This window comes from Orbicella franksi, chromosome 2, assembly GCF_964199315.1.
Source record: "Orbicella franksi chromosome 2, jaOrbFran1.1, whole genome shotgun sequence".
NCBI classification, from domain to species: Eukaryota; Metazoa; Cnidaria; class Anthozoa; order Scleractinia; family Merulinidae; genus Orbicella; species Orbicella franksi.
Window position 1 is genome coordinate 23,096,607 of NC_138146.1, and position 24,932 is coordinate 23,121,538.

The 24,932-nt window shown below is 37.6% G+C and overlaps 2 protein-coding genes across 3 annotated transcripts; one reads left to right on the forward strand and one right to left on the reverse strand.

The window, feature by feature from the left end:
- Positions 1 to 941: 941 nt before the first annotated feature.
- LOC145478749 (zinc finger protein 593-like) lies at positions 942 to 5,190 on the reverse strand. Its single transcript, XM_081456866.1, has 3 exons — positions 4,657 to 5,190; positions 3,735 to 3,797; positions 942 to 3,019 (listed from the first exon to the last, which is right to left on the reverse strand). The coding sequence occupies exons 1-3, from the start codon at positions 4,848 to 4,850 to the stop codon at positions 2,863 to 2,865; spliced, it is 414 nt and encodes a 137-aa protein (XP_081312992.1). The 5' UTR covers positions 4,851 to 5,190; the 3' UTR covers positions 942 to 2,862.
- A 45-nt stretch (positions 5,191 to 5,235) lies between these two features.
- LOC145478746 (rho GTPase-activating protein 8-like) lies at positions 5,236 to 24,684 on the forward strand. Of its 2 annotated transcripts, none has more exons than XM_081456862.1 (12): positions 5,236 to 5,932; positions 6,768 to 6,887; positions 7,570 to 7,657; positions 8,073 to 8,204; positions 8,619 to 8,705; positions 9,594 to 9,692; positions 10,458 to 10,571; positions 18,290 to 18,363; positions 19,671 to 19,748; positions 19,986 to 20,114; positions 20,362 to 20,471; positions 22,659 to 24,684. In XM_081456862.1, exons 1-12 carry the CDS (start codon positions 5,377 to 5,379, stop codon positions 22,830 to 22,832), a joined length of 1,761 nt encoding a protein of 586 aa, XP_081312988.1. In that variant the 5' UTR covers positions 5,236 to 5,376; the 3' UTR covers positions 22,833 to 24,684. The 2 variants fall into 2 exon arrangements, with proteins under 2 accessions (XP_081312988.1, XP_081312989.1); XM_081456863.1 differs by having other exon boundaries at positions 6,771 to 6,887.
- The last annotated feature ends 248 nt before the right edge of the window (positions 24,685 to 24,932 follow it).

Below are 24,932 nucleotides of genomic sequence, written 5' to 3' on the forward strand. Positions count from 1 at the left end.
ACTATTAGTAATAGTCTTCGAGTAGCGAAATTAACTTCATTATTGTCTTTTCTGTCCGACTAGTTGGGTGATGCTAAAACAATTAGACCCTTCGCCCTCAAGGGCCACGGGTCAATAGCCCATTCGGCTTCGCCTCATGGGCTATTGACCCATAGCCCACAAGGGCTACGGGTCTAATCGTTAAATAGTCCCCTTTTCAGTTTCTTATTCTTTTTGAGCTCCAGAATCTGCTTAAATCAGTTCCCTGTCTTTTTGTCAACCTGAAGTATGCAATGTCTGCTAGTCAAGTTCTATCCCAATGCAACTTCTATCACCAATGTAAGTTGTACCATGTACGACAATTAGCACAAGAGTGGTCCACGGCAGACCATTAACTGGAACTTATATTTGATAAAACCACCAATTGCAGCTTAAGGATATTGCTATATTTTGAATATAATCCTGTCTATCAGCCCATGAGCTAATGTAGTCTGTAGAAGTAACCATGTATATATCCATAATAGATATGTTCCTAGAGGAGATCTACCCTAAACTATGCTAAGGCTTGAAGAAAAAACGGCCAGGGATAATTTAGAAGCAAGAATAACCCCAATACTGTATAGGCAATGATTGATGCGTAGCTGCCTGATATGAAAACCCTAATGAAAAACCTTTATCTGCGCTATAAAAATATTAAATATTATTATTATTATTATTATAAGTCCTTAAAAGTCTTGCCGCTTTTAACTTATGGTGCCGAGTTCAATCCGCGAGCCTAGGGCAGTCATAAGTCTGCTGGATTACTTGATGGATAGAGTCCTCCTAAGTATCCTGTCCTACCCCACTGCCCATGTATTATTAGTATTATTATTACTATTAGTATTATTATTATTATTAGATATTATTAAAATGATAAATAAAAAAATGAAATAAAAGAGAAGCATAATTTATAAGATATACTAGTAGTAATCAGAGATTATGAGTGCGTTCGATGCTCTCACTTAAATATATATATACCATAAATAAATGATTTCACTTGCTGACTTTCAACCTTTGTCTATTGCTAAAATCAACATTTTTCAGCAGCAACCAAGGTTTTACAGTCAGATATGCAAAGTGTCAAAGTCCATGCTAGTGAAGAGGTCACGATTTGTTGATACATTGCGTCACGCTGCCAGTTTTTGCAGACTCTCAAGTTTCATAGAATATTTAAATTATGTACATTATTCTAAGCGCATTTGCAATCACGTGCTCGTTTTGCGTGGTCGTTTATCGTAAACAGACTCCGTGCAACTAATTCGAGTATTTCCCCTGATGAATAAAGTAGTCTTATGGATCTTGCCTTCAGGGTACTTTTCCACCGATTCTAAACAATAAAATTTTGACCAGATAAAGACTGAGCTACCTGTTGCGACTGGAACTAATAAACAAATGCAATCAAAACGTAGCTGTTCCCACGGTCATCATCCCAAAGCCAAGTCGTGTTAATAAACAAGGACAATTCCCTCAGATTTTGATAAATGCTACCGTCGAAACGTTTAAATTCACCAAAATCTAATGCTCAGAGCACATAATAACGAAGCGTACGGCGACTGAATGGAAAGAAGTCAAAGAAAGATCCATCGGAAAGACAAGCTCACATGGCCTACTCACATACTCACATGTTCGCCACATATCTTATCACGTCTTAGCATTACTTAGTTTAATGGCCATGACATGCCCCTGCAAAAATCAAGCGGGGTGGCCATTTTGGTGTCCTTACAGGAATGTGGTTTTTTTCGGCCTATAACCGTGCACAGGGCCACCAACTCTGAAAAGCCACAGGTCAAAATTAGGTTTGCGTTCCACTTCGTCGAATGCAACTAAAATCAATGCTTTTGATCATCAAGATGTTTTAGAGTACTGGTATATCACTATCATAAACTGATGATTTCATTATATTGAGGATTGAAACATGTATAGCTTATGAGAAGGAAGGAGTTATTTTCAGTTTTAGTGTGTATCAGGCAAATAGAAAATCATCAGTTCTTTCCAGGAGTCAAACTCATGACATTGGTCAAAACGTTATTAACAAATGTTGAAGGGGAGTAACATTTTCACTCAGATTTTTGTATAAATTGTATGCAAGAAAAAGGTTATGTTAGTATGATCTAGACCTATATTAGCCTGTGTTGCAGGCGTCAACAAGGAAGGGGGCAGGGGAGGCTCTCCCTCCCTCGTTTTCTGCCTGCTAGATGCAGTTTAGGCCTGTATCCAGAGGTTGGAGGAATTAGATGACTAATTAGTAAGGGAACTAAACTCTGCTTTTCAAGGCTCGATGATGCAACAAATCCCCTAAGACGGGATGTCAGCATACCACATGAATTAGACAGTCTATCTTAACAATTCCCCAGTATGGGTTGGCCAGTTCAAACCTTGTTCTGTATTTGCCATGCTATCATCATGTCAAACTCAAATGACAAATTAAGTTGAACTGAGCTGCAACTGAGTTCAATGCAAGTACAGCACACTACAAATGTACAGCTACAGCTGCACTGAATTCAAACTCAATACATCTGAAGTTGACTTAATGATAGCAAGTGAAAAACAGCTCTTAATGTCACAAAAGACCAATTTCGATATATCCAAATTCAGCTTGGCAACAAGGCCTAGAGGACACAAACAAAGGAAGTTGAATGACCATGTTTATTCATTTCTTTTGTTTGTGTCCTCTAAGCCTCACTATCAAGCTGAATTTCAATATATTGGAAGTGGCCTATTCAATATAATCTGGGATCCAATGCAGGGACCATTAGGCTAATAGCACCTGCAAGTCCTACTTGAATGTGATAGTCACAAAATCATAAATGATATCTGAGTAAAAAGTGGCAATTTATTCTTATTTCAAGTGCCAACACTCTCAACATTTTCTGAATTTGTCATTTCCTCATCCTGGTTGACAGGTAATAGAGGTTTGGTTGATATGAGTGTATATGATCCCATCCCTGCAGCTCTCTCAGCTTCTTCAGGAGTGTAAGGTACTTCCTTTAGCATTTTAACTCTGGTAAAAACAACAAACGCCATCATATAAGCACTGATAGCAAGACAGAGCACTTGACCTACATGTATAGGGAAACAATCAATTTCTTATACGGCAATCAATACTTGGAAAGACCAGTTTCCTCTTTTTTGACTCATTAAGCATGTTTGCATTTTTGAAACAAATAAAATGTTATCTACTGTCAGTAAGAGCAAATTAATGTTAGCAGTAATTTATTTCTCCTTCTTTGTGTCCTCTTTTCTTTTTATTCAACTGCTACCTACATGTATCTAGAACATAACTTGTAGGGGGAGTCTGGTTAATTAATTTAGCTTTCAGCTTGATCTTTAATATTTCAATATAGGGTATACTAGACGGAATCAAATTTAGGTGCCTTTTCAAATCATTACATGAAAAAGCTCAATAAAGAATTCCAGTTATTATATTAATAATTATGCAATGAAACATAGGAAATCTGCAAAGATACATGTATTTTATGTAGCTGCATAATGTAACATCAAGAAAATATCCATATGCCTCTGTGCAAAGGTTTTCTTCTTTAAGCCCTGTCAACCCCCCTCCCCATGAAAATTTCAGTTGAGCTTCAATTGATACTTTCACTTAATTCACTTTGGGTTTGTGGAATGCCCCTCCTCCTTAAAATTTCCTCCAACCTCCCTCACAGTGGGCATCATTGACAGTTTTTTGGAACTGCACATTGAAGATTAAAACTTACTTCTTCCTGTGGACTCTTGATTTTATGTGATCTTTCAAAGACTTCTCATCAACAAAGTATCTCCTTTTTAAAGAGAGAATAGTTGTTTTTAATCAGTTTTTTTCATGTGCTTGTGTTGCTAAGACAAATGAAAGCTGTAAAATGTCCACCATACAGTGGGAGAACCTTCATATACACAATCAAATGGATTTAATCATTAATATTATTAGTTCCTAGTCTAATTGTCCAGGTGAGGGTGGCGAACGTTTCTAAATGACTAATCAATGACCTGACAATCATTAGAATTTAGCATATTTATGTTCATGTTTAGTGATTTCTGCTATAAACAGAAATGGGTTGTGAGAAAATGTATCGCTTAGCTATGTGGAGGCAGGGTGCTCATGGTTAGTGTGCTCGCCTCTGGATCGAGCAGTCTGGGTTCCAGCCCTTGCCAGGGACATTGTGTTGTGTTCTTAGACAAGAAACTTTACTCTCACAGTCCCTTTCTCCACCCAGGCATGTAAATGGGTACCGGTGAATTTATTGCTGGGGGTAACCCTGCGATGGACTAGCATCCCATCCAGGGGGGAGTAGAAATACTCCCAGTCGCTTCAAGCTCCTGAAACTGAAGATAGGTGCCGGCCTGATGGGTCACTTGGCTTGTACTCAGACTCTCTCTCCCTACCACTTATCTATAGGCCATCAATGTCAATGAAAATCTAAGACAATCAGTGAAAGGTCAAACAAATCCTGTTCATGGACTTCATTATTATTAATGTTGATCATTAATGTCCATCAATTTATTGATATCGATTGGTATTGATTGATGATTTATTTCATCGATTTGACACCCCAGGAATTTACTACAGCTCTTGCTGATTTAGGAGTTGTTTTGATTAAATGGTTTTGATTAAAATCGAGCGTAATATCAAGTCAGACTTACGCGCAATGTATACAGTAATACTGTCCTGAGCCTGGTAGATCCATATCACACTCTTGTGATTTCAGTTTTGCGGCGTTCTTTGGTTGCATGTCCTCGTGAATTTGATCCAAGTCCTTTGTTCGTCTCCTTGTGCGATATTTCTTTTTAAGATGTTTGTCGTTCTTGTGCATTCGCTTTCTTCTTAACCGGCCCATTTCTTGAACTACTTATGATGGTTGTCTCGTATTTCGTCAGTGTGTTTCGTGCTGAGAATTCCTACGTTTTTCCAATATGGCCGGCAATAGTGAAATCTTCCAGGCGTTCCCTGTAAAATGAGGTAGCCTGGGTAAAGTAGATTATATTTTTCCGGGGGACGCAGGGGATCACAACATCTAATGAAAAACTTGCATAAATGTAGAGTAGAAATAAACCTGGTTTGGAAGGTACGTCATAAATATAATTAAATAGTAGTTTTTTTGATACTATAAAGATTGAATGAGCTACATTTTGGTTAGAAGAAATTACATATTCTACTCTCTCCTCCCCTCTCCTCCCCTCCCCTTGCTTAGTAGTTGTTTGGCGAGCGAGACAGCTAGAAATGTTTTTTTTTTTAATCTCAAATTTTACAAGTGGGGCAATGTCAACGTTGTCACGACTTAAATGAACGTGGGAAATTATCATGAATTGGTAAAGAATAGTTTAATTTGTCCATTCTATCTTCAAGTGTAAATTTTGACAGATATGAACGAACCGTTTCCCGCTATCGGAAACCAATTCGAAGAGGCGCAGGAAATACCTAACTCTTCGCAAAGAAAAAACGACTTTCTCTTGGACTTGAGCTTAAGCTCTCACGCCGAAGCTGTTTCTGAAAGACGGTCTGGGCATTTGTCACCTGAGAGAAGCAAGAGATACGGAATGACAGATTTTGGTGATATATCTGTTGGAGGGAACTTGTTACAAGAATTCGACCCGTTGTCATCTCAAAACCAGCTCTCAGTTCACGAAGACCCGTCATCAGTGAAGACAAAACCATCCGTCGAAAGATTAGACTCCAAAGAAAATATGGAACTGCGTCGAGCTTCTGGACTTATTCTAGGTCGTATTAAAGAAACTAACTTAGCGAATGCATCAGTCAGTTCGAGTGATGAAGCCACTTCTAGTGATTTTGATTCAGAACCTGTAGATATAGATGGTACATGTACATACAAGTCTAATCTTAATGGAAATGACGGAGCTTTAGAACATTGTGGAGATGCAAGCTTAAATTGTGACCCCGATAGTGCTGCTAAACAGGAAGGTAAGGCTTTTTGTGTTTATGCAGTATAGCTAATAAGTTATAATTTGTTTATTCCAGTTGGCCCTGCTCGGATGTAGTTTCTTTCATCTTCTAAGTGGGATGTCAGGTCAGGGATATTGGCACATTTGTTTTAAGTATGGTATATTGAGTTGGAATCCATTTGGATGTGTTGTTCTGGAAATATCCATGCCCTTCCCATAGACGGTTTTTCAGTCTAACTCCTCCTTCTCCCATCCCTCTGGAACTTCCAGTTTTGGTTGATTCTTTCCTCTACATGTTTTGGCTTTTAAGATCCCCCTCTCCCTTGGAATTTCCAATAACCCTCCCTGGCCTGGGGTTGCTATGGATATTTTCTGGAACCACACAATTTTATCTCTTACAGTTCTTTTGTAATTTGGCCTTTCTCAATTACCCCCCCCCCACCCCCTCCCCCCCTCCCCCCCCCCAAAAAATTCACAAGCCATAGTGACATGATTACATGAGTGGGAAAGCATGTCTGTGATGTAAATTCAATTCTGTGCCCCTTCAAAAGGGGACAATGTAGCATTATTAAGAGTGTTAACTCTACACTTCCCTAAAATATCTTAAAATACTGGACATTAAAATTTTTGATCCCTGCAAAATAGTACACCTCCATAACAAAAGTATGTTTTAGTTTTTTACCTCCCAAGCACCTGGGATTATTCTTATTCTTCTTAGATGATTAGAGTAACCCTTAGGGAACAGTAGATTGCAGGTTTATTCAACCCAGAACCTGGCAGATGGGTGTGCAAGAATTAAATTACATGTAAATGCTGCTGAAGAGTGATATTATTGCTTAATTTTACCTTCTTAACAGATGCAGCAGAACCAAATTCATCAGAAACTTTAAGACCCACTTCTATTCATCAAAACTTGAGTGCACTGAATGATAACTTTCGTGACATTGCAAGACATCGCATACTATCAGTGGCTGGTAAGTTATTGTCAATTATCTACATGTATACACTATTCAGTGACTTATGGAGAACCATGTTGGTTTTGAATGTGATCATTTTTGCAAAAAGAAACAGACTAGAAATGTGGAGAGATAATTTTCTGTTACTTTTTTACAGACTGGAGAAATACAAAAAACATTAAATATACTGTTCATTAGCAAGTTCTTTGTCTCAATTTACACTGTATGTGGAGGGAAAAATGCATATTCAATATTAAGTGTCGACAGTAGTTTTTATTATGTTCAAGATACTCTGAAAACTGTGGAACTTCACTTCAAAGACGTCTTACACTTGCTGAAAAGAGATCATTGCTGTTAATGATGTATATTAAGCAACTTTAATTATAAAAGGAAGTTGGTATGATAAAGGCAGTACTCTCTCAATTAAGTTGTCAACTTGAAGCCAGCTGGGAGCTGGTCATGTTCTGAGTTTTTAATATACCCATAGATGGTGAAGATAGAAACATATGTCTTTGAGAAATCATCACTCACAGTTTAATGGACTAAGCAACTTAATACAAAGCCTGAAAAAATTAGGGTTGAATCCAATTAAACTACCTGTAGAACTACCAATCTGAGATCAGTGTTGAAACAGTGATCCCATAATAAGCTATGATTATAAGGTAATTTAATTTTTTTCATCATTGTTTCTTTCTTCTAGGTGATGATAAAAGTGGCAGGCCTGTGATTGTTTTCTCTGCTTGCAGAATTCCACCAATAAATTCTATTGATCACACACGGCTATTCAGGTAATGTTATAGAAGAATATTATAATAATATAATATTATATTATTACTCACTTCAGAGAAAACATGTAATACAGACATGTTAAAAATAATTATGAGTTCTAGGTGTTTCTTTTCTGGGAGGACATCTCTAAAGTTAATAGTCAAGTGCATAATAATTCCTTTATTAAAGGGATCTCTGTCAGCCAGTATGTATTGCACACCAAAGCAGCTATTAGTAGACATTTCAATGTACAAGAAAGTACTGTAGTGTCTTTTAAAGGTGCCATGTTAAATTTTTGGCTCAAATTGTATCAAGTTGGATTGATCTTGAGAAATCTGTCACACAAGGCTCTCTTGTTGTCTGGTAAAAGACACTAGAACTCCCCTCATAGTATTTACTGAAAAAGGAAACCGAGTAATTTTTTTTTTTGTTTAGCTATTTGCTGTGTACACTTGATCAGTATGTGGAGAATGACTATACTATTGTGTACTTTCACTTTGGACTGACAAGCAAGAACAAGCCAGCACTGTCAAGAGTTGTTCAGCTTTACCGTGACCTGGACAGAAAGTAAGAACATGACTTATTACTGTTGTGCAGGACTGGTCCTGGTTGCTCAAAACTGCATTAAAAAAACTTGCACACCTGAAACTTGAATTCAGTTTTGTATTTGTAAACATTTCTCTCATAAAAACTATGCTATACATTAAGGTGCTGCTAGAGTTGTATTAATCCGGTGCATCCCATGCTAGCCAGTGGTTTGACTCATCACTGTTGACACCTTTCTGCTTGACAATTTCTTTTCTCTTTCAGTACAATTTCAAAATTTATTCACTGCATATTGTTGCCTGTGTGGAGGAAAATTGTTTATAAGATGTTAAATCTTGGGAATAATATTTAACTAAAGGTTAACAAATGCATGTACCGTACATGTACATATAAATACTTTTAATTGTGGCATGTATTTGGTCTTGTTTCTTGCAGGTATCGGAAGAACATCAAAGCTCTCTTTGTAGTTCATCCTTCCAGCACTATTAAGCTTTTATGGGCAACCATTGCTAAAATTGCGAGGTCTGTTTGTGTTAATAAACATTTAATAATTAGTGCACTAACCAAATTTTAAACACAAGGCTGGGTGGAAGAGTTGGTGTTGGCACAAACAGACAGTGTTGGATTGAGAGTTTGTCAACTGGCCTAATACATGTATGCACCTACTGGTATAATGAGAAGAGATGATGATGATGAGGATGAGGATGATAATGATGACGACGACGATAACTAACCAAATTTTAAGCGAGGTCGTCGTTTAACACTTAACTCACTGTTTTATAACCCTGTAAATATGGTAGATGTAGGGGGTTAGTGTAATTTTCACTGAATAGATGAACAGCTTAAGGTGAAGGCCAGAAGGTGTGGTAGGCTAACGGTCTGTTCACTAGACTCCTTTAGAGTGGTATACATGTAGGTTCCAGTCCTAGCCAGGCAATTCAATTTCACAGTGACTCTGTACTGTGGAATCATGGGACAACGTCGCGTGATCAAGGAGCACGTGGAAGAATGTCAAGATAATGAACCGAGTCTTGTATCATGTCAGCACTTTCTAGATCACTGTTTAGTTACATATACATGTAAAGTTTGCATTACAACATTATTGTTGCTTTCCTGTGCTAATTCCCCGCAATGCGTCTACAACTCTCATAAGGGGGAGGGGGGTGTGAGAGGGCATTGAAAGGGGTTGAATTACTTCTAGTTGCTTCATGTTACAGAAACCAGAATAAGCTCTGGCTGTATGGCCACTGGTTTCATGCTGACTGTTTAAGGTAGAGACTACCAACAGCCAAAGTAGCCTGGGAACAAAGTATAAAAGTCTCTATCATTATTAAATGCATGTCAAACTAATTGTGAATGAAATTTGTTGTTTACAGAAGTGCGCTTCAACTTCTTCATTTTGTGTTTCAGTCCCAAGTTTTCAAGAAAGCTGTTTTATATAACTCGACTTCATGAGCTGGCAGAGTATGTTCATCTTGATCAGATAGACATTCCAGTTCAGGTCAAAGAGTAAGTGCACATGAGTGATGTGGATGAACTTAAAGCCCTTGCTTGCTTTGTAAGTGATTCTGATCAAAACACACTCAGGCTGCATAATGGGCTTTGTGAGCACACTTTGGATCAAGCTACTTTGTGCTTTTAGTCAATTTGATGTTCACAATCAAGCATTTCTCTGGGCATCACTGAAACTAGTTATCCCACCACCGCTCAAAAGCCAAATAGTCAACCCCTTGCAGCCCTTAGTGACAGTTCTGGATTTTAATTTTGACATGTTCGAAATGTCAGTCATGTGAAATTTGTAACTGTCAATTTAGATGGGCAACTTTGGCACATGCAGTTTAAGTAGCCTATAGATGCTGTTCACTTGAGGCAGATAAATACAACTTTTATTCTTATGTAACACTGAGTGAAGAGGGCTACTAACAATAACAGTAATTGCATGTCTTGGGTTTTCAAAATCCCACATCATTATATCATACATGAGATTATCATGTATGACATAATGATGTGGGATTTTGAAACCAAGTAAGTTCTAGGTGTGAGTAACACGCAACAGTTCCTGTTGTTGACGTTTTGTGAGTTTGTCACATGCTGCAAAGTTTTACCATCTAAATCAGCCCTTAGATACATATACAAGGTTTCTTGAATAATAAAATAGTTGTCACAGGATTGCAAAACTGTCAGTAATTGTTTCTTGTTTCTCATTGACATTGCTTTTTCTCAAGTAAAGTGGGGTGTTTAGATGAAAATCTGTTGTTTTTTTTTACCTTTCAGGTATGATGATGGCATCCAAGTCAAACATGTTGCACCCAAAGAACCATCGGGGGTGTTTTACGCAACTCCTACAGAAATCCCCAAAACACAACAGTTTGGTGTTTCATTGACATGGTGTGTATTTTATATAATTTCCATGCATGGATATTCCAGGTTGTTTGGCATGGAGACTGTTTGTGTGTCTGTCAAAGTGTCCAAGATTTTATTTCCCACAGGATATTATTATTTCTAAAAGGATTCTTCAGGCATTAAGAGTGAATGCCTATAAAAATGGACCTAAATCGCCTATCAATGGCACAAGTCGAAAAATTGATTTCTCTTGTATTTTGTCCATAGATAGGTCCTAGTAAGAATAGAAACAGACCATAGTTAGTTTCTGCTAATACAGCTTTCTTTGGTAGATATATGCCAAAAACGATTTCGACCCGATTGGGCTCAAAATCTGCTTCCGGTTTTGCTGAATTTTCCGAATATTTGATTGCTTCGCGCTCCGCAGAACAGCTACTTGAGAATCTTTCAATGGATTTTATATTCAGTTCAGGTCTTCGTGGTATGACTGAGCGAAAAATAAAATAATCAAAGTTAGTTTTGAGCCCGAAAAGAGATCAAACTGACACGCAAAATTTTACAATGTGTCGCAAGAAAATTATTGCATAAAAACATCGCCATATTTTTCTATGGGCTATAACTTTAAATACCACAAAAACACTTTCTACGGGTTAAATATACACCCACCTGTTAGGATATCAAAAAATATCTCTGGGCAAATGGTTTCAAGTGGTCCGCCTTGGCCTGTGTTTCTCATAGATTTTGCCCAAAATCCGCCGTTGGAATGTAAACAATTGCGTGATGCGGATAGCCACTCTCGAGTAAATATTCGTTTCCAGCAATCCAATGAAAGCAATTTTTGAAACGTTGTGTCGATAAAATAATGGAAAATGTTTTCCTTTTTTTTTTAAGTTAGTATAAATATATATATTTTTTCATTTGCATTGCAACACTCACGACATCCCCGATAAAGAACGTTACTACAGTACTCCGGGAAATGATTTTAACACTTGTTTATTTTATTGATTTCCCTGATAACTTACAATACATTGGCAGTTTTAGAGATACTCTTAACCAATCCTCTATGGTTTATGGTAATTGAATCATTGACTGACAAATAAAGTCAAGTGGAAATACCATAAATTCTATAAACTACTAACTGCGTGACGGCATCTCAGCGCTACTAGCTGTGTAGAAAATCTTTACCTACACAATATACTCAAACTCAGCTAGAAAACCCGGAATTTCTTGAATTGAATTAGCTGAGGAAGAAATTGCGTTTAAGTTTCAATCATACTGGGAAAAAAATCCATCTTTTCTACTTTGGTTGTTCGATCAATTAATGGAAATTTGCAGATCATAACACTGGTAGACAAACAAACATTACAGTGGTCGATGTAGGACTAGGTTTACACTAAAGGAGTTTTTTTGGACTCGTAAACGTTCCTGGATTTATCAATTTTAGAGTATTCAGATTAGTAGGGATTTACAGTGAAAGGATATTCGGATTCTTAACCGTTTACACACGATGATAACTCTGGGAACATTCATGATGGAATGGTTAACAAGCAGTTTGTTGCCTCGACAACGAGAAACAAAATGGCTCCGAAAATAAGGCTAAGGGTAGGTTGAGACAGTCTGAAGTTTTCTTTCAACTCGCTGACCACGGTACTGTTGTCCATCATGTCAGGTCTTTACTTGATATGTAGAACCGTCGAGGTTTTCGATCGTGCCATCGTTGTCATCTGCGCAGTAAAGTATAAATTGGGTTTCTGAGGAATGTGGCATTACTCATTATAAAAGTGATTACCTACACTTGAAACAGCACGAGGTAATCACCCAGCAACCGCCATCAAATGGCCATCAATGTGCCTACGACTCGACTACGACTGGATCATGTAATCCGCCATTTTCGTTCCACTGCAAACTCAAAAGATCACAGGCAGAAAAATATCCAGATTCGACTGAGAGAAAATCGTTTACACGACTCTCCGGATTCAAAAGTTTTCAGATTCAAAGTTCCCACTTTAAATTCCAGATTCAAAATCTCCGGAGACACGACCAAACCGGGGAGTTTTTATTTCGGATTCGCCCACTTTTTTGTAAACGGCAAAATCAATCCGGCACTAAAACGTTCCGGATTCATCACAAATCCGGAACAATTTCCTCTAGTGTAAACCTACAATCCTGGCCATAAGTGGTTGGGACACCTCCCCTTTTTGCGTGCTAAAACCCACAATTTCAACTACGTCCTTAACGTATTAGAACAAAAGATGAATAGAAGCAATTACAATTGACCCCCCTCCCCCTAGCAATGTTGCAAGAAAATGAAGCTATTCTGAAGACTAGATCGGATGTGGGAAAAAAGGAAAAAGAGACAATAGAAAGTGTTTAGACAGTTGTGTTGGAACTGAACGTGATTGCTGAAAAATCGTTATTATTGGAATAAGACGTGAATATCTATCTCATCGTCTCTTTAGTTCGAGAATACTGTTCTAGGAGGCGAACAATTCATGAAACGTGGCTATTCTGGAGTTATTGTCAAAGATTTTTTTTTCTTCAAGATTTTTATCAACATTGACAGGGGGGAGGGGGTAGGTGGGCTTGCGCGGTTTTGGTCTTAAGAGAGGCTGCCTGTGAAGTCATCTGCCGTAACTGTCCCAACACTTTTGACCAGGATTGTAGTCTTAAATAAACAGCGAACATCCATCTTGTTTTGTTCGCGGAAGTCGGCCACGGAAGAGCGAATTTCAATGAAATATATATATAATTTGATTAGGTAATTTGCAAAAAAATAGGTTGGCCACCAAAACAGTTTAGGGTTTAGCCTAACTCTGACCTTAAGTTTTAAGACTGAAGAAAAAAAGAAAAAAAAGCATCGAGCATTTCAGTTGTTTGAAACAGAAACATTCGCGCACAATCAACTATATGTATAGTACGTGCGTAACCTGGAAAGCAATCCGTCCAGCACAGTAACTGTTCAAATTAACAGCTTACCGAGACACTCGCACTGTTGATGCCTCTTATTTATGATTTAAACTTTTAGGATTTGTTTACTTTACTTTTTCCGACTTTATAGCAGGAGAAAAGGCACTAAATGTGCTGGTACAAATAAAAAGGTTTAACGGAAAATCGATCCGTTGAAATCAACAAATACAAATTTAATCACTGTAACGTTCCTTCAGATCACGTAAGGCTACAAACCAACAATATCAACTTGTCATTACGTTTAACAAATGAACTTAGAACGATTTTCTTTCTAGAACTCGTTCTTGTAATTAAAATGATCAAAGAAAGAACGACAGCTTAAAACAACATAGTAGTAACACCCAAACTCCAAGTAAATTGCTTTTAATTGGCGTTTTTAATTAACGAAATTTCCAAAGCGATGACTGTCAAAATATTAAAGTTAAAAGTGGTCCATTATGTTTTTCTTTTTTCACCCAAATGTTCTAAGATAGCCATCTGCGGTTTGTTGGAAACGAATTATGTATTCAGGGTGACCACCCGCGTCACGCAATTGTTTACATTCTCACGGCGATTCAGGGAAAAATTTGTGAGAAGCACAGGCCAAGGCGGGCGACTTAAAACCATTTGCCCAGAGATGTTTTTTGATTTTCAAACAGATGGGTGTACAGTTAACCCGTAGAAAGTGTTTTTATGGGGTTTAAAGTTATAGCCCATGGAAAAATATGGTGATATTTTAGTGCTATAATTCGTTTGCAACACATCGTAATATTTTGCGTTTCTGTTCGATCTCGTTTCGGGCTCAAACGAAACCTCGATTTATTTTATTTTTCGCTCAGTCATGCCATGAAGACCTGAGCTGAATGTAAAGACCATTGAAAGATTCTCAAGTAGCTGCTGTGCGACACGCAAAGCAATCAAATTTTCAGAAAATTTAGCATAACAGGAAGTAGATTTTGAGCTCAATCAGGGCGAAATCGTTTTTTGCAAATTTCTCCCCAAAAAAGCTGCATTAGCAGAAACTAACTATGGTCCGTTTGTTTACTAGCTAGGGCCAATCTATGGGCAAAAAATGAGCAAAATCGATTTTTCGACTTGTGCCGTTGTTTGGTCCATAGTTATGGGCACTGGCTCTTAATATTGCCATGAAATACAGTCTTTCCACCATTTAAAATGAGCTTTCAGCATTAATTTGTTTTCAAACAAAGTTCAAACATTTAAGGTGGCCGAACACAGTTTTCGCGTGCGCTTTTGCTGATGCAATTCAGTGCGTGCACAAGGATTGCAAAAAACAAACATGCTGTCAATAGAGCGATCATTTTATTTACTCAACACCCGCACTATCTGTGCTATTTTTCTCTATAACTGAACGCAGTGTATTGATGGCCTTAGTATTTTATTACAAAGATATGTTAGAAAAGGTAACGATGCAAAGAACCCAGCAATTCTCAGCTTTTTCTTTGTTACCGAAAGAACCCAGTTAAATGCAGCGCATGCGTAGTAAGTCAAAAAATTACAATTGAATGAAAAATTGCACTCTCGGAAATACGCCTATTTCTCGAGAACCACTCATTAGAATTTCACGAAATTTGGCATGAAAATACTTTAGGAAATAAGTAACTGGAGTATTGAAAGTAATTGAACTTTAACAAAGGAAATTCTAGATATTCCAGTGAACCTTCAACAAGGGATAATAATTAAAGATCTCTTTGTTAAATTATTAGCAAAATGGTGTTAACTTGTGAGAATTGTTACAAGCTTGTTGCATGCAAATTATAAAGAAAATCTAATGACCAGATTTTCTACAAATAAACAAAACTGATTTTAAAGGCCTGTTTATATTTGCTCATGTTGCCATGGAAACGGTGCATATGTCAGCTTAACCATCAAAAAACGAAAGTTTGTGTTGTTAACTTGCTTGCTGCCATTTTTGATGACCAAGGGATCGAGGGTTTTAGAGAAAAAGGTGAATGAAACACAGGTATCAAAAACTGTGTTCAGCCACCTTAAGCCGATAAATCATTTTACATTCCATTTCCAGAAACAAAAGTTTAATATTTTAAGTAAAAGTATTTACAAGTGTCAGTTAATTGTACTGTGCAAGGGCTATGCAAAAAAATCAGCTTGTTTTGCACACTACAATACTTGTACTAGTGCAGGGAGAAACTGTCTCCTCTTTGAAAACTGTGGTTAACTTAGCTAACACTGACATCAAAACATGTAAAGCATAGGCGGAGTTTTCACTATAAATTGTAGAGAAAAGCTATGTTTTAAGAGGTTAACTCACTCATCCTCTTTACTCCTGTGAGTGGAGCATAAGGCTACACAGCAACAACCTCCATCCATCCGGGAGGGGGGGAAGGGGGAGGGAGTACTCCCTTATATGGGCTATATATGTGTATGTGCGGCCCCAAAGGGTATCATGGCTTTTCAGTCATTTTGGCCATAAATAGGGTATTGATTTTGGCCATTTTGGTCACTAATAGGGTATGGTTTCTGCACTGTGGTCTTGAATTGGGTTTGTTTTTAGAAGAAGCTACTTTTTTCATCATTATCAATAAAACCATCAACAAAAGGGGTCGGTACAAAATGTGGACCGCCTACTGGACCCCCTTTTGGACCCCATCTGGATCCCATCTGGACCCGTTCTGGACCCGTTCTGGACCCCCTTCTGGACCCCCTTCTGGACCGCCATTTGGACACCCATTTGGACTGTCATTTGGACCCCCATCTGGACCCCTATTTTTTTTCCAGAAAATACAGGCTCCTGATGTAAATAATTAAACTTAGAACATAACACAATGAAGTCTATTTAATCAGTGAGCAAGATGTGAAGAAATTGATGAGTTCATGCAGAATTGTGTCTAGAATAATATAATGGCTGCGGCCGCTCTATGAGAGTTACCAGGTAACCGGGTTATTTCTAATAATTTAATCAATTACGATTAACCGAGTTACCGAAAAATTGTGAGTGGCCGCTATTTTTGGCAGTTCATTGAACTTAAATCGGGTTAACGGTTACCATGGAAATTAATTGCATGGTGTAACCCAGGTTTGTGGTCTCTTGTCAGTGCTGTGCATTGGCTTTTTCGTGAAATGTGTTAGTCATCACGGTCTGTATTTGAGATGTTGTTCACTGTGGCACAAACAAGTGCATAATCTTGTACTGAACATGGTGAGTGGTAACAACAATTTGAAACAGTTGTATTACTGGAGTGGATTTCTAGTTTTTTCCTCATAACCCAGTTGGCTATACCATATCAGCCAAGTTTGCAAGGAACCTTCACACTTGAACCATGGCCTGAATAGGAAGTGCTCATTCACGTTAGAAGGAGACATTTTAATCGACCTCCACAAAGAACACAAGAGTATGTCAAAGGGGAGCAGCAGCCAATTAAAATGGCAAGAAATGCAGACGAATGAATGAATTCATGAACAATTTTAGGTGAAGTGCATTTTCGAAACATAACAGCTGTGGACCGAGAGTGTTTCACAGTTTCTAGATGCCATAAGTCACGCCTCTCTATCGATAAAGATGCTCCAGAGCAAGTATTTCTTTTTGTCATAAATGAAAGAATATGCAAAGTTCTTAGTGAAAGCACTCGATGTTCATTTGTGTATAAAAGTCATGCATGGTAGGATTCCAGTCAAATTCGAGGACCATTCATTCAATGGCAGTGGAGAACACTCTGATGTCCACACAAAATCAACACCATGTTCAAAAGAACTGCCTTGGAAATTCATGTATAGTGCGCATGAGAAGGAAGAGAGACTGCCTTAGCTGTGAATGTAAAGAAACTAAAGGACACAAAAACAAAGAAAAAGAATCAAGAAAATTAAAGACTGTAGTTCTCAAAGTGTGTCGTTTTGTTGGTTTATCCACATCATGACGTCAATTGAGTTCACCCACTTCATAATCTATTTCAACGTGGCCACTCATAAAATATAACCCTGTTGTTTCGTCATAACCAACATTTAACCGAGTTAAGTTATTTGGAAATTTTAACCAGGTTTCTAAAAAATAAACTCAGTTAACTGCAGCTGCAGCCATCATATTATTCGCGATGCTGCGTGAATTCATTATTTCTTCACAATTTGCCCACTGATTAAATAGAGCCCATATTTTCCGGAAGAGAAAATAGGGGGTCCAGAAGGGGTCCAGATGGGGGTCCAAATGGGGGTCCAAATGGGAGTCCAGAAGGGGGTCCAGGAGGGGTCCAGAGGGGGTCCAAAAGGGGTCCAGATGGGGTCCAAAAGGGGGTCCAGTAGAGGGTCAAGATTGAGGGGTCCACGTTTTGTACCGACCCGCACAAAAGCCCTTCATAAGTTATCTTTAGGGCAACTGTGCCAGCTGCAACGGTGGTAAATACATGTAGGGTACATTGAATATTTGGTCGGGTCATAAATAGGGTAGGAAAAATCGCTGAATTTGGTCATAAATAGGGTAATGGTTTTGGGAAGAGGTGCGCACACCCCCACCCAATTTTTCTGGGAGTCTTCCCCCCCCCCCCCCCCCGGCATCCATCACAGTCTTTTGCTTCCTTCTCTACCTCATTCCAGCTTGTCCAGCCCAGATCGTTTCTCTCACCCTCAACAGTTCAAATCTCGAAGAGGTAAAAGGTAATTCTTTTCCTTTGGACCCTGTGCAAAGTATATGAAGAACCAAGGTCTGGATTTGTTTGCAGGCTTTAAAAAAACCCTGCAGCTGCTTACTGGTAATTCAAGTTGTGTTCGTAACTGCGATGGTTATTCATGGCTTTACTTAGTACAACTGGACCAAAAGGTTTGTTTTTGACCCTTTCTCTCTCTTATTTAAGGATGAAAGAAAACAACAATGATGATTGCATTCCTCCTGTGATGTCAACATCAGTGAAGTTCCTGAGAGAAACTGGTAAGCAAATGATGAAGTCTGTGACTGTTCACAAACAATCTATAAGAACTGGGATTTGAAAACAATGTTTTACTCATCAGCATCAATGTTCGCTTAATATTATTGTATACCAAGGCTAAAAAATAAGAAATTGTAAGGAATATTCAGACAAGTTTGTTTTAAAGCAATAAGTAGAAATCATGTGCTTTTTCAACACAGGGCTCGACACTAATGGTAGCCAACTAGCCACAGACTAGTAGAAATTTAGTTTTGGCTAGTAAGGTTTTGACTTCCACTAGCCACTTTGGCTTATAAGTAAACAAAATGAAATTGGCCGAACTAGTTTGTGTCTTCCTCAAGGAAGTCAAACACTAACACCTTACTCAGAAACAAGGTCAGAATTTCATTGTGGACGTATCATGTTTACTTTTCGCTGTGTGGTACTTGAAAGGGTATAAAAACTGAATAATGTTATTATATAGAAAGAAATACAGTATTTGACAAACAAGACAGCATTTTCTGAAAGCACACATCAGTGTTCTTTTTTTGTTACAAAATTAGTAGAACAAAACATGAGCATCCTGATAAAATCATGAGCAAAATTGTAAGGAACTGTAAAGGGATAACATTTCACTTAGAGTAACAACACATAGGTGATTTGTCATTGTGTCCATACTGACAAAACTTACCACTGCAGAAATAATTACATTAGAAAGATTTATTTCCTTCGACATTTATTAGCTGTCAACACAAGGTGTGCCAACTATATGTCAACTGGTCAAGAGGTTTCAGAAGCAAAATCACATTGTCTAGTTTTTCTTAAAATTCCATAATGGATACAAGAGGGCTTTTTTACCAGCAGTAAAAAAGAAAAAGCCAAAAAACGAGAGTTCTGAAAAGAAACCCGCTCAGGAAGAAGTTGTACTGTAAGTCTAAAACATCCACCGCCACAATGCTAATGCATTCTTTTTCATTTCTCATGTTGTTTTATGAATATAATATATCTTGTTGTTTTAGTATTGGAACTGGTTTAAGTACAATGTAATTACCAACAATATGTATTAAAGAGAGTCGCTTGCATTGTGCTTTCAAGTCTTGCTAGTAATCCTGTTGTTATTTGACCTAGCTAACATCAACGCTTGCCTAGCAAATTTTTGTTTTTGGCTAGTAACATCTAAGTTGTCACTAGCCACTAGGCTAGTAAGTTGAAAAGTTAGTGTCGAGCCCTGCAACATGTGGTGCCTAAGGGATCTATAAGCCAAAATGTGCATATTAAAATATTATTAGCCTGGTATTCACATAATTTATAACATATTAATAATCAACAGCATTAGAAGTTGAGGGAATTTTCCGAAGATCTGGCAACATGAAGACTGTTAAAGATCTCACTCAGATGTTCAACAAGGGTTAGTTTGTTGCATGCTTTGTTCACATCAAGTAAATTGATCTTAACTTAGGCTCACAGTATACACCAGCTAGGAACCAAACCAGGTACAATTCAGCAAGCAACATTCCCAGCTTATTTGCTAACAAATTCAAAGTGAATAGGTGACAGACAATACTGTTATTGCCATTTTCTGACGGTTGTCCAAAACACTGGCTAGGTGTTCATCTATAATTTATTATTAATTGTGTAATTTCAGGTCTAGAAGTGCACTATAGTGACCCAGAAGACATTCACTGTGCAGCAGTCATTATAAAACGATTCCTAAGAGAACTTCCAGAGCCAATCCTAACATTTAAACTTTATGATACAATTGTTAACAGCACATGTAAGTATTTTATCCAATACATAAGATTTATTGTTTTTGGTACCATATTATTTGTTACTGATTACCATACTACCATAATTTACTTACATATGTACCTGTACACTGTAACGACTTCTTAGTGAGGTAAATGTCTGAAAAGACGTATAAATAATTGCCTATACTAATTTTAATTGATGATTTAAATCATGGTTTTGGTTGTTCCCAGTGTTCATAGTTTGTCTAACAGTTTTGTCATTTCTCTGTCTAGTAATTCCAGATGAAACAGAGAAGCTGAAGGAAATATGGCACATCTTACACAATGAACTGCCAGAAGAAAATTTTGTCCTGTTAAAATTTCTTATGGAGTTTTTGTATGAGGTGTGTAATTAACAGTGATTTAACCAGTGAAAAATTACAGTTGTCAGTAATAATTTTTTTAGTGTCTGTCAAGCAGACTGATCTGTTCACTACAGCTGATTTTACTAAAAGCATTTCTTTCAGAGATAAAATTGTTGGTCAAGCAAATTCAGCAGCAGATCACAACTTGCAGTATCATCCACAGTGAGTTGGTGATGACAAGGTTCATTCTTTAAAGAAAGCAAATGTTTGGGCTTACCTGGGGGACATTAAGCTCCAACTATGTCCTAGCCCAAAAATCATTCTCACTAGCTGCCAAAATGTTTGTCTCTTACAATACTTCTCTAATTTGAATTTCCTCAAGAATTTGGTCAATAAGGTAAGTGACCGACAAAATACACTAGCCTCAGGGCTCGAAAAATATTTGAATTCCACCTTGCCAATTGGGCAAGCAACTCTCAAATTTTGCTTGTCTGGGGCACTTCCCCACTTGCCCAAGTTTTCAAACTCATTAATAATTCATGAACCCAAAAATGGAAGTCAAATTACAGGCGTGTTTTAATGTAATAAACCCATCTTTACTGTAGTCCTCTTAGTGCTGATCACTTTCATGTTTACACCATTATATTGTAATACTTCCACAACTTTTAACTTCTTCATTCCACTTTTATTAAGTTGTACCGTTTGTAATAATTAACTTCGTTATTATACAGCCTTGAATCAATTTGTTTAATTCGTCGAAGATCACGTTCGACTCCTTGAACGTTCACCTGCATCTTTTCTAGTTCCACAAAATCATTGTGAAGAGATGCGCAAGAAATTTATAACACGCAGAATTAACAACTAGTTACCTTCCCACTTCAGTTTTGACATAGGCACAGTGTCAAATTTGAAAAGCCAGCGAGGGAAAAATTTTTTGATTTAGGTGAATGAAAAATAATTCCAGGAACTCTGAAAGTATTTTGATGACTTACTTATCCATTTCTTTTTAATAATATAATAGTTTTCATTTTGGGCAGCAGCGCCCAAGTATGTTATCAATAGCAACCTTGAATGTTTTGCCGAAAACAGAGGTTTACCTGGATTTTAGCATCAAAAATGCTGGCTTCATTTTTGCGGTAGAAATATGCAGCTTCTTTTTGCATACAATTTCTACAGCTTTAATATATAGTTGTCGAGTTAAGTTCTGTACAGAGAAACTGAAAAATGCTCACAGAAAATTGCTAAAATTTTAAGAAATAACCACAGCGTTTTCGTGCCCAACGCAGCTATTTTTAATCCTGGAAAGAAATTTGATTGTGGCAGATTTTGATCATGTGCTTGGCAAGCACTTCTGAGCCGTGAACGCACGTCACACAATCAACAAAACAACACTATAAATTGTAATTTTCATCAATCTTCATCTCAACACTTGCATTGATTACCCTTGGGCCTAAAATTTACGTTTTCTTCTCAAAATCGTTATCAAAAATTTAGTTGGCGAACGGCTTGCCTGGGTCCTTGCCCGTGGGGCAAGTAAGGAGAGAAAGTTATTTGCCTGAAAGGAAAATCTACTTCTCCCGGACGACCGGATGGGGGTTTTTTCAAGCCCTGAGCCTGCCAGGAACATGCCCTGGATTGAGGGGGAGGGGACTCCCTTTGGATATGAAAAGGTTGAGGATGCTTGTCATCTTGTCGCAGGGTATAAATCAAGGATTCTGGCCTCATTTAGGGTGTTCATGATGAAACACCACTACTTTTAGCTGCCAAATTATCTTTTAGCTTCTCGATTTTTGCTGGTCTCTGGAGTCTGGTCTACTAGCATGGACTGCTGACAATTGAGCCTATTCCATTTTAAGTGGTATCTTTTAAGAGTCAAATAAAGCTTGAGTCATGCCCAGATTGTTCTCCTTTAGGGGTTTAATTCAAATTTTCCAATAAACATCCCCGACCTTTTCATATGGGAGTCCCCCCAGGGGAAAATACTAGCCCTGGGACTTTAGACAGGACTGTCTTTGTACTTGGAATATCTAACTTGTCTGATCTTCCAGTAACTGACCATAATGTCTTGAGGGGATTTGTTGTTAATGTCACTGTTTAGCCTATAGTTTAAGGGCAAGAGAAAATAGTCACTGTTGTTGTCTTTCGATGAGCTTGACAATGAACTACCAGGGAAATAGCCTTTTAGCCTCTAATCTTGATTTTATACCACTTTTACTTTCTTGGCAGGTACTGGAACATTCTGCTGTAAATAAAATGACATCAAAGAATCTGGCTATTGTGTTTGGCCCAAACCTGGTGTGGTCTAAGTCCCAGGCTGCTTCTCTTGAAGCCATGTCCCAGATCAACTCATTCACTCTTCTTTTGCTGGAAAATGTCAGTTATTTGTTTGGAACGAGGTGACTGCAGTCTGGTAACAATATGTATAAACAAGAAATGAAATGAAGTGTTGACAGAAGTTAGTTGTATAAAGCAAGACTGTACATAGTGTGGAAAGTGTCCAATAGCTTGCAGTCAACTTAATCTTTTGTTTGCTATTCATTATTTTCATGTTAAAGTTGATAGCTGTGGCTTGTGAAGTGTATAATGCCAGCCACTCAGTCACCACCTTTGCCCATGCTCTCTGTACATAATTATTGCTGCTAACAGTGGCAACAAGTATTGATAATATTATAGATAATATATAAGTTAAAGTAAACACAAATCTTGCTGTGTGAGCTCAGTTCATTCCCACGAGAAGGACAGACTGAGATTGACAACAAAATTGCATACAAGAGATGTAACTCAACTGAAATAAAGCAGTTTTCGCTGAGTGTCAAAAGCAATTTAATATGCTTAAATTGCTTTGGTTTTGTATAATTAAAAATATGTACCATTTTCTGACCCAGTGAGTCAGAGGTAAAACTATAACCAGTTGGGCCTTGCACAAGTGTTTTTACCTGTGTCTTGCTCTGTTTAACATAAATTTACTTTGTGTTTTGATCTGCTCATTCAGTTTTTTGTGTCCTTTGTGTTGACCAGATCAGTTACAGTACATGCGTCATTTGCTTTGGCTTTGTTTTAACAGCACTCAGTTGAAAACTGTTCTATGTTTTGTATCTTTATCAAATTATTGGTCAATACCCAGTTCAGAGTTTTCATGGCTGAATGTATTTGATTTCTGTAGAGCTATATGCAGGGTTCGTACTCTTTTTCAAAAACAAATTTCCAGGACTTTTCCAGGACTCAGATTGATTTTTCCAGGACTCTAAAATTCACATTAACCCTTTCACTCCCAAGATCTTAATGTTAATTCTCCTTACTGTCTGCCATAAATTTTGTATTTTTCTAGTTGAGTTTAACAGATTTCCAGAACTTTCCAGGACCAGTAGCCCTTTTCCAGGACTTTCCAGTCCTGGAAAATGCCACAATAAACTTCCAGGACTTTCCAGGTTTTCCAGGACCTGTACAAACCCTGTATATATGTACTGATGCAGCTTGCACACTTAAATATACCTCTTCATGCATGGCTGCATCTCAAACAACTACTGAGCCCCTTAAGGGAGGCACCAGTTTTAACTCATGAAAAGGATTCAATGGGTAAAAATCTGATGCTACAAAACTGCTCATAAATGATGCACTGTCTTATAAATTCCTCATAATAAGTATGTCAGAAATTTTATTTTTTTCCTCGCTCTTTTCCATTGTGACCTGAACTGCTGTCTATAAAGTCACACAAAGGTGAGTTTTGTAACCAGATTCCAAAATGATAGATTTCTACAGAGGATTCCACATAAACACTGCATTCAGCTGATGTGGTTAACTATCCTCTCTAAATGATTAAGATAAAAAACCATTTATTTAAAAATTGGGATTGGTCTAGCACAGGGCAGTGTCTGTACTGTACATGTTGGCATCCCACAGTATGCCAGCCATAATAACCAAGTCATTGTTAAAAAAAAAATTGTTGAACGTAGACTGCTTCGATTCTACAGGTACCTACGTGATCATGCAATTGTTGTCATTGCCACGATATCATAATTTCCTTTAGATTTTGTTTTACATTACATAGTTTGTGGTTCCCGTACTACTTTCAAGTGTTATATTGGGGTTTATTTATGGGTTCAAGTCAAGACTGAGTTATATAATATACTTAATTAAGAACAGCAGTGTATATATTTTATAAAATATTGAAGAATTTTGTCCATATGAGATGATTATTTCAGTTTAAAAATTGTTATCTTGAATAAATGTACATAGTAAAAGTCATTCTAAATTTGGTAAAAATTGAATTCAAAGTACACCATCTCATTGATTCGCACAATGCTTATTACAAGAACATGTTCTAAGTTGTTGTAAACTCTTTGTGAGCCCAGACTCATGAAAACACGCCTCAAACTACAGTCAATACTTGTGTTGGACACAAATAAACTCTTTAAGTTTGATTTTGACAGACAGCTGAATCTGTGTTAAAATATTGAAACCAAATTGCTTGCCATGGCTATCAAACTGCAAAACAGAAAA

Excerpts from the sequence above, each read along its gene's own strand:
- LOC145478749 (XM_081456866.1), bottom strand. The coding sequence starts at position 4,850 with ATGGGCCGGTTAAGAAGAAAGCGAATGCACAAGAACGACAAACATCTT. Across the intron at positions 3,798-4,656 it reads TATTACTGTATACATTGCGC|GAGATACTTTGTTGATGAGA; the intron begins GTAAGTCTGACT and ends CTCTTTAAAAAG. Across the intron at positions 3,020-3,734 it reads TCAAGAGTCCACAGGAAGAA|AGTTAAAATGCTAAAGGAAG; the intron begins GTAAGTTTTAAT and ends TGTTTTTACCAG.
- LOC145478746 (XM_081456862.1), top strand. The coding sequence starts at position 5,377 with ATGAACGAACCGTTTCCCGCTATCGGAAACCAATTCGAAGAGGCGCAG. Across the intron at positions 8,205-8,618 it reads TACCGTGACCTGGACAGAAA|GTATCGGAAGAACATCAAAG; the intron begins GTAAGAACATGA and ends TGTTTCTTGCAG. Across the intron at positions 20,115-20,361 it reads TACAATTGTTAACAGCACAT|TAATTCCAGATGAAACAGAG; the intron begins GTAAGTATTTTA and ends TTCTCTGTCTAG.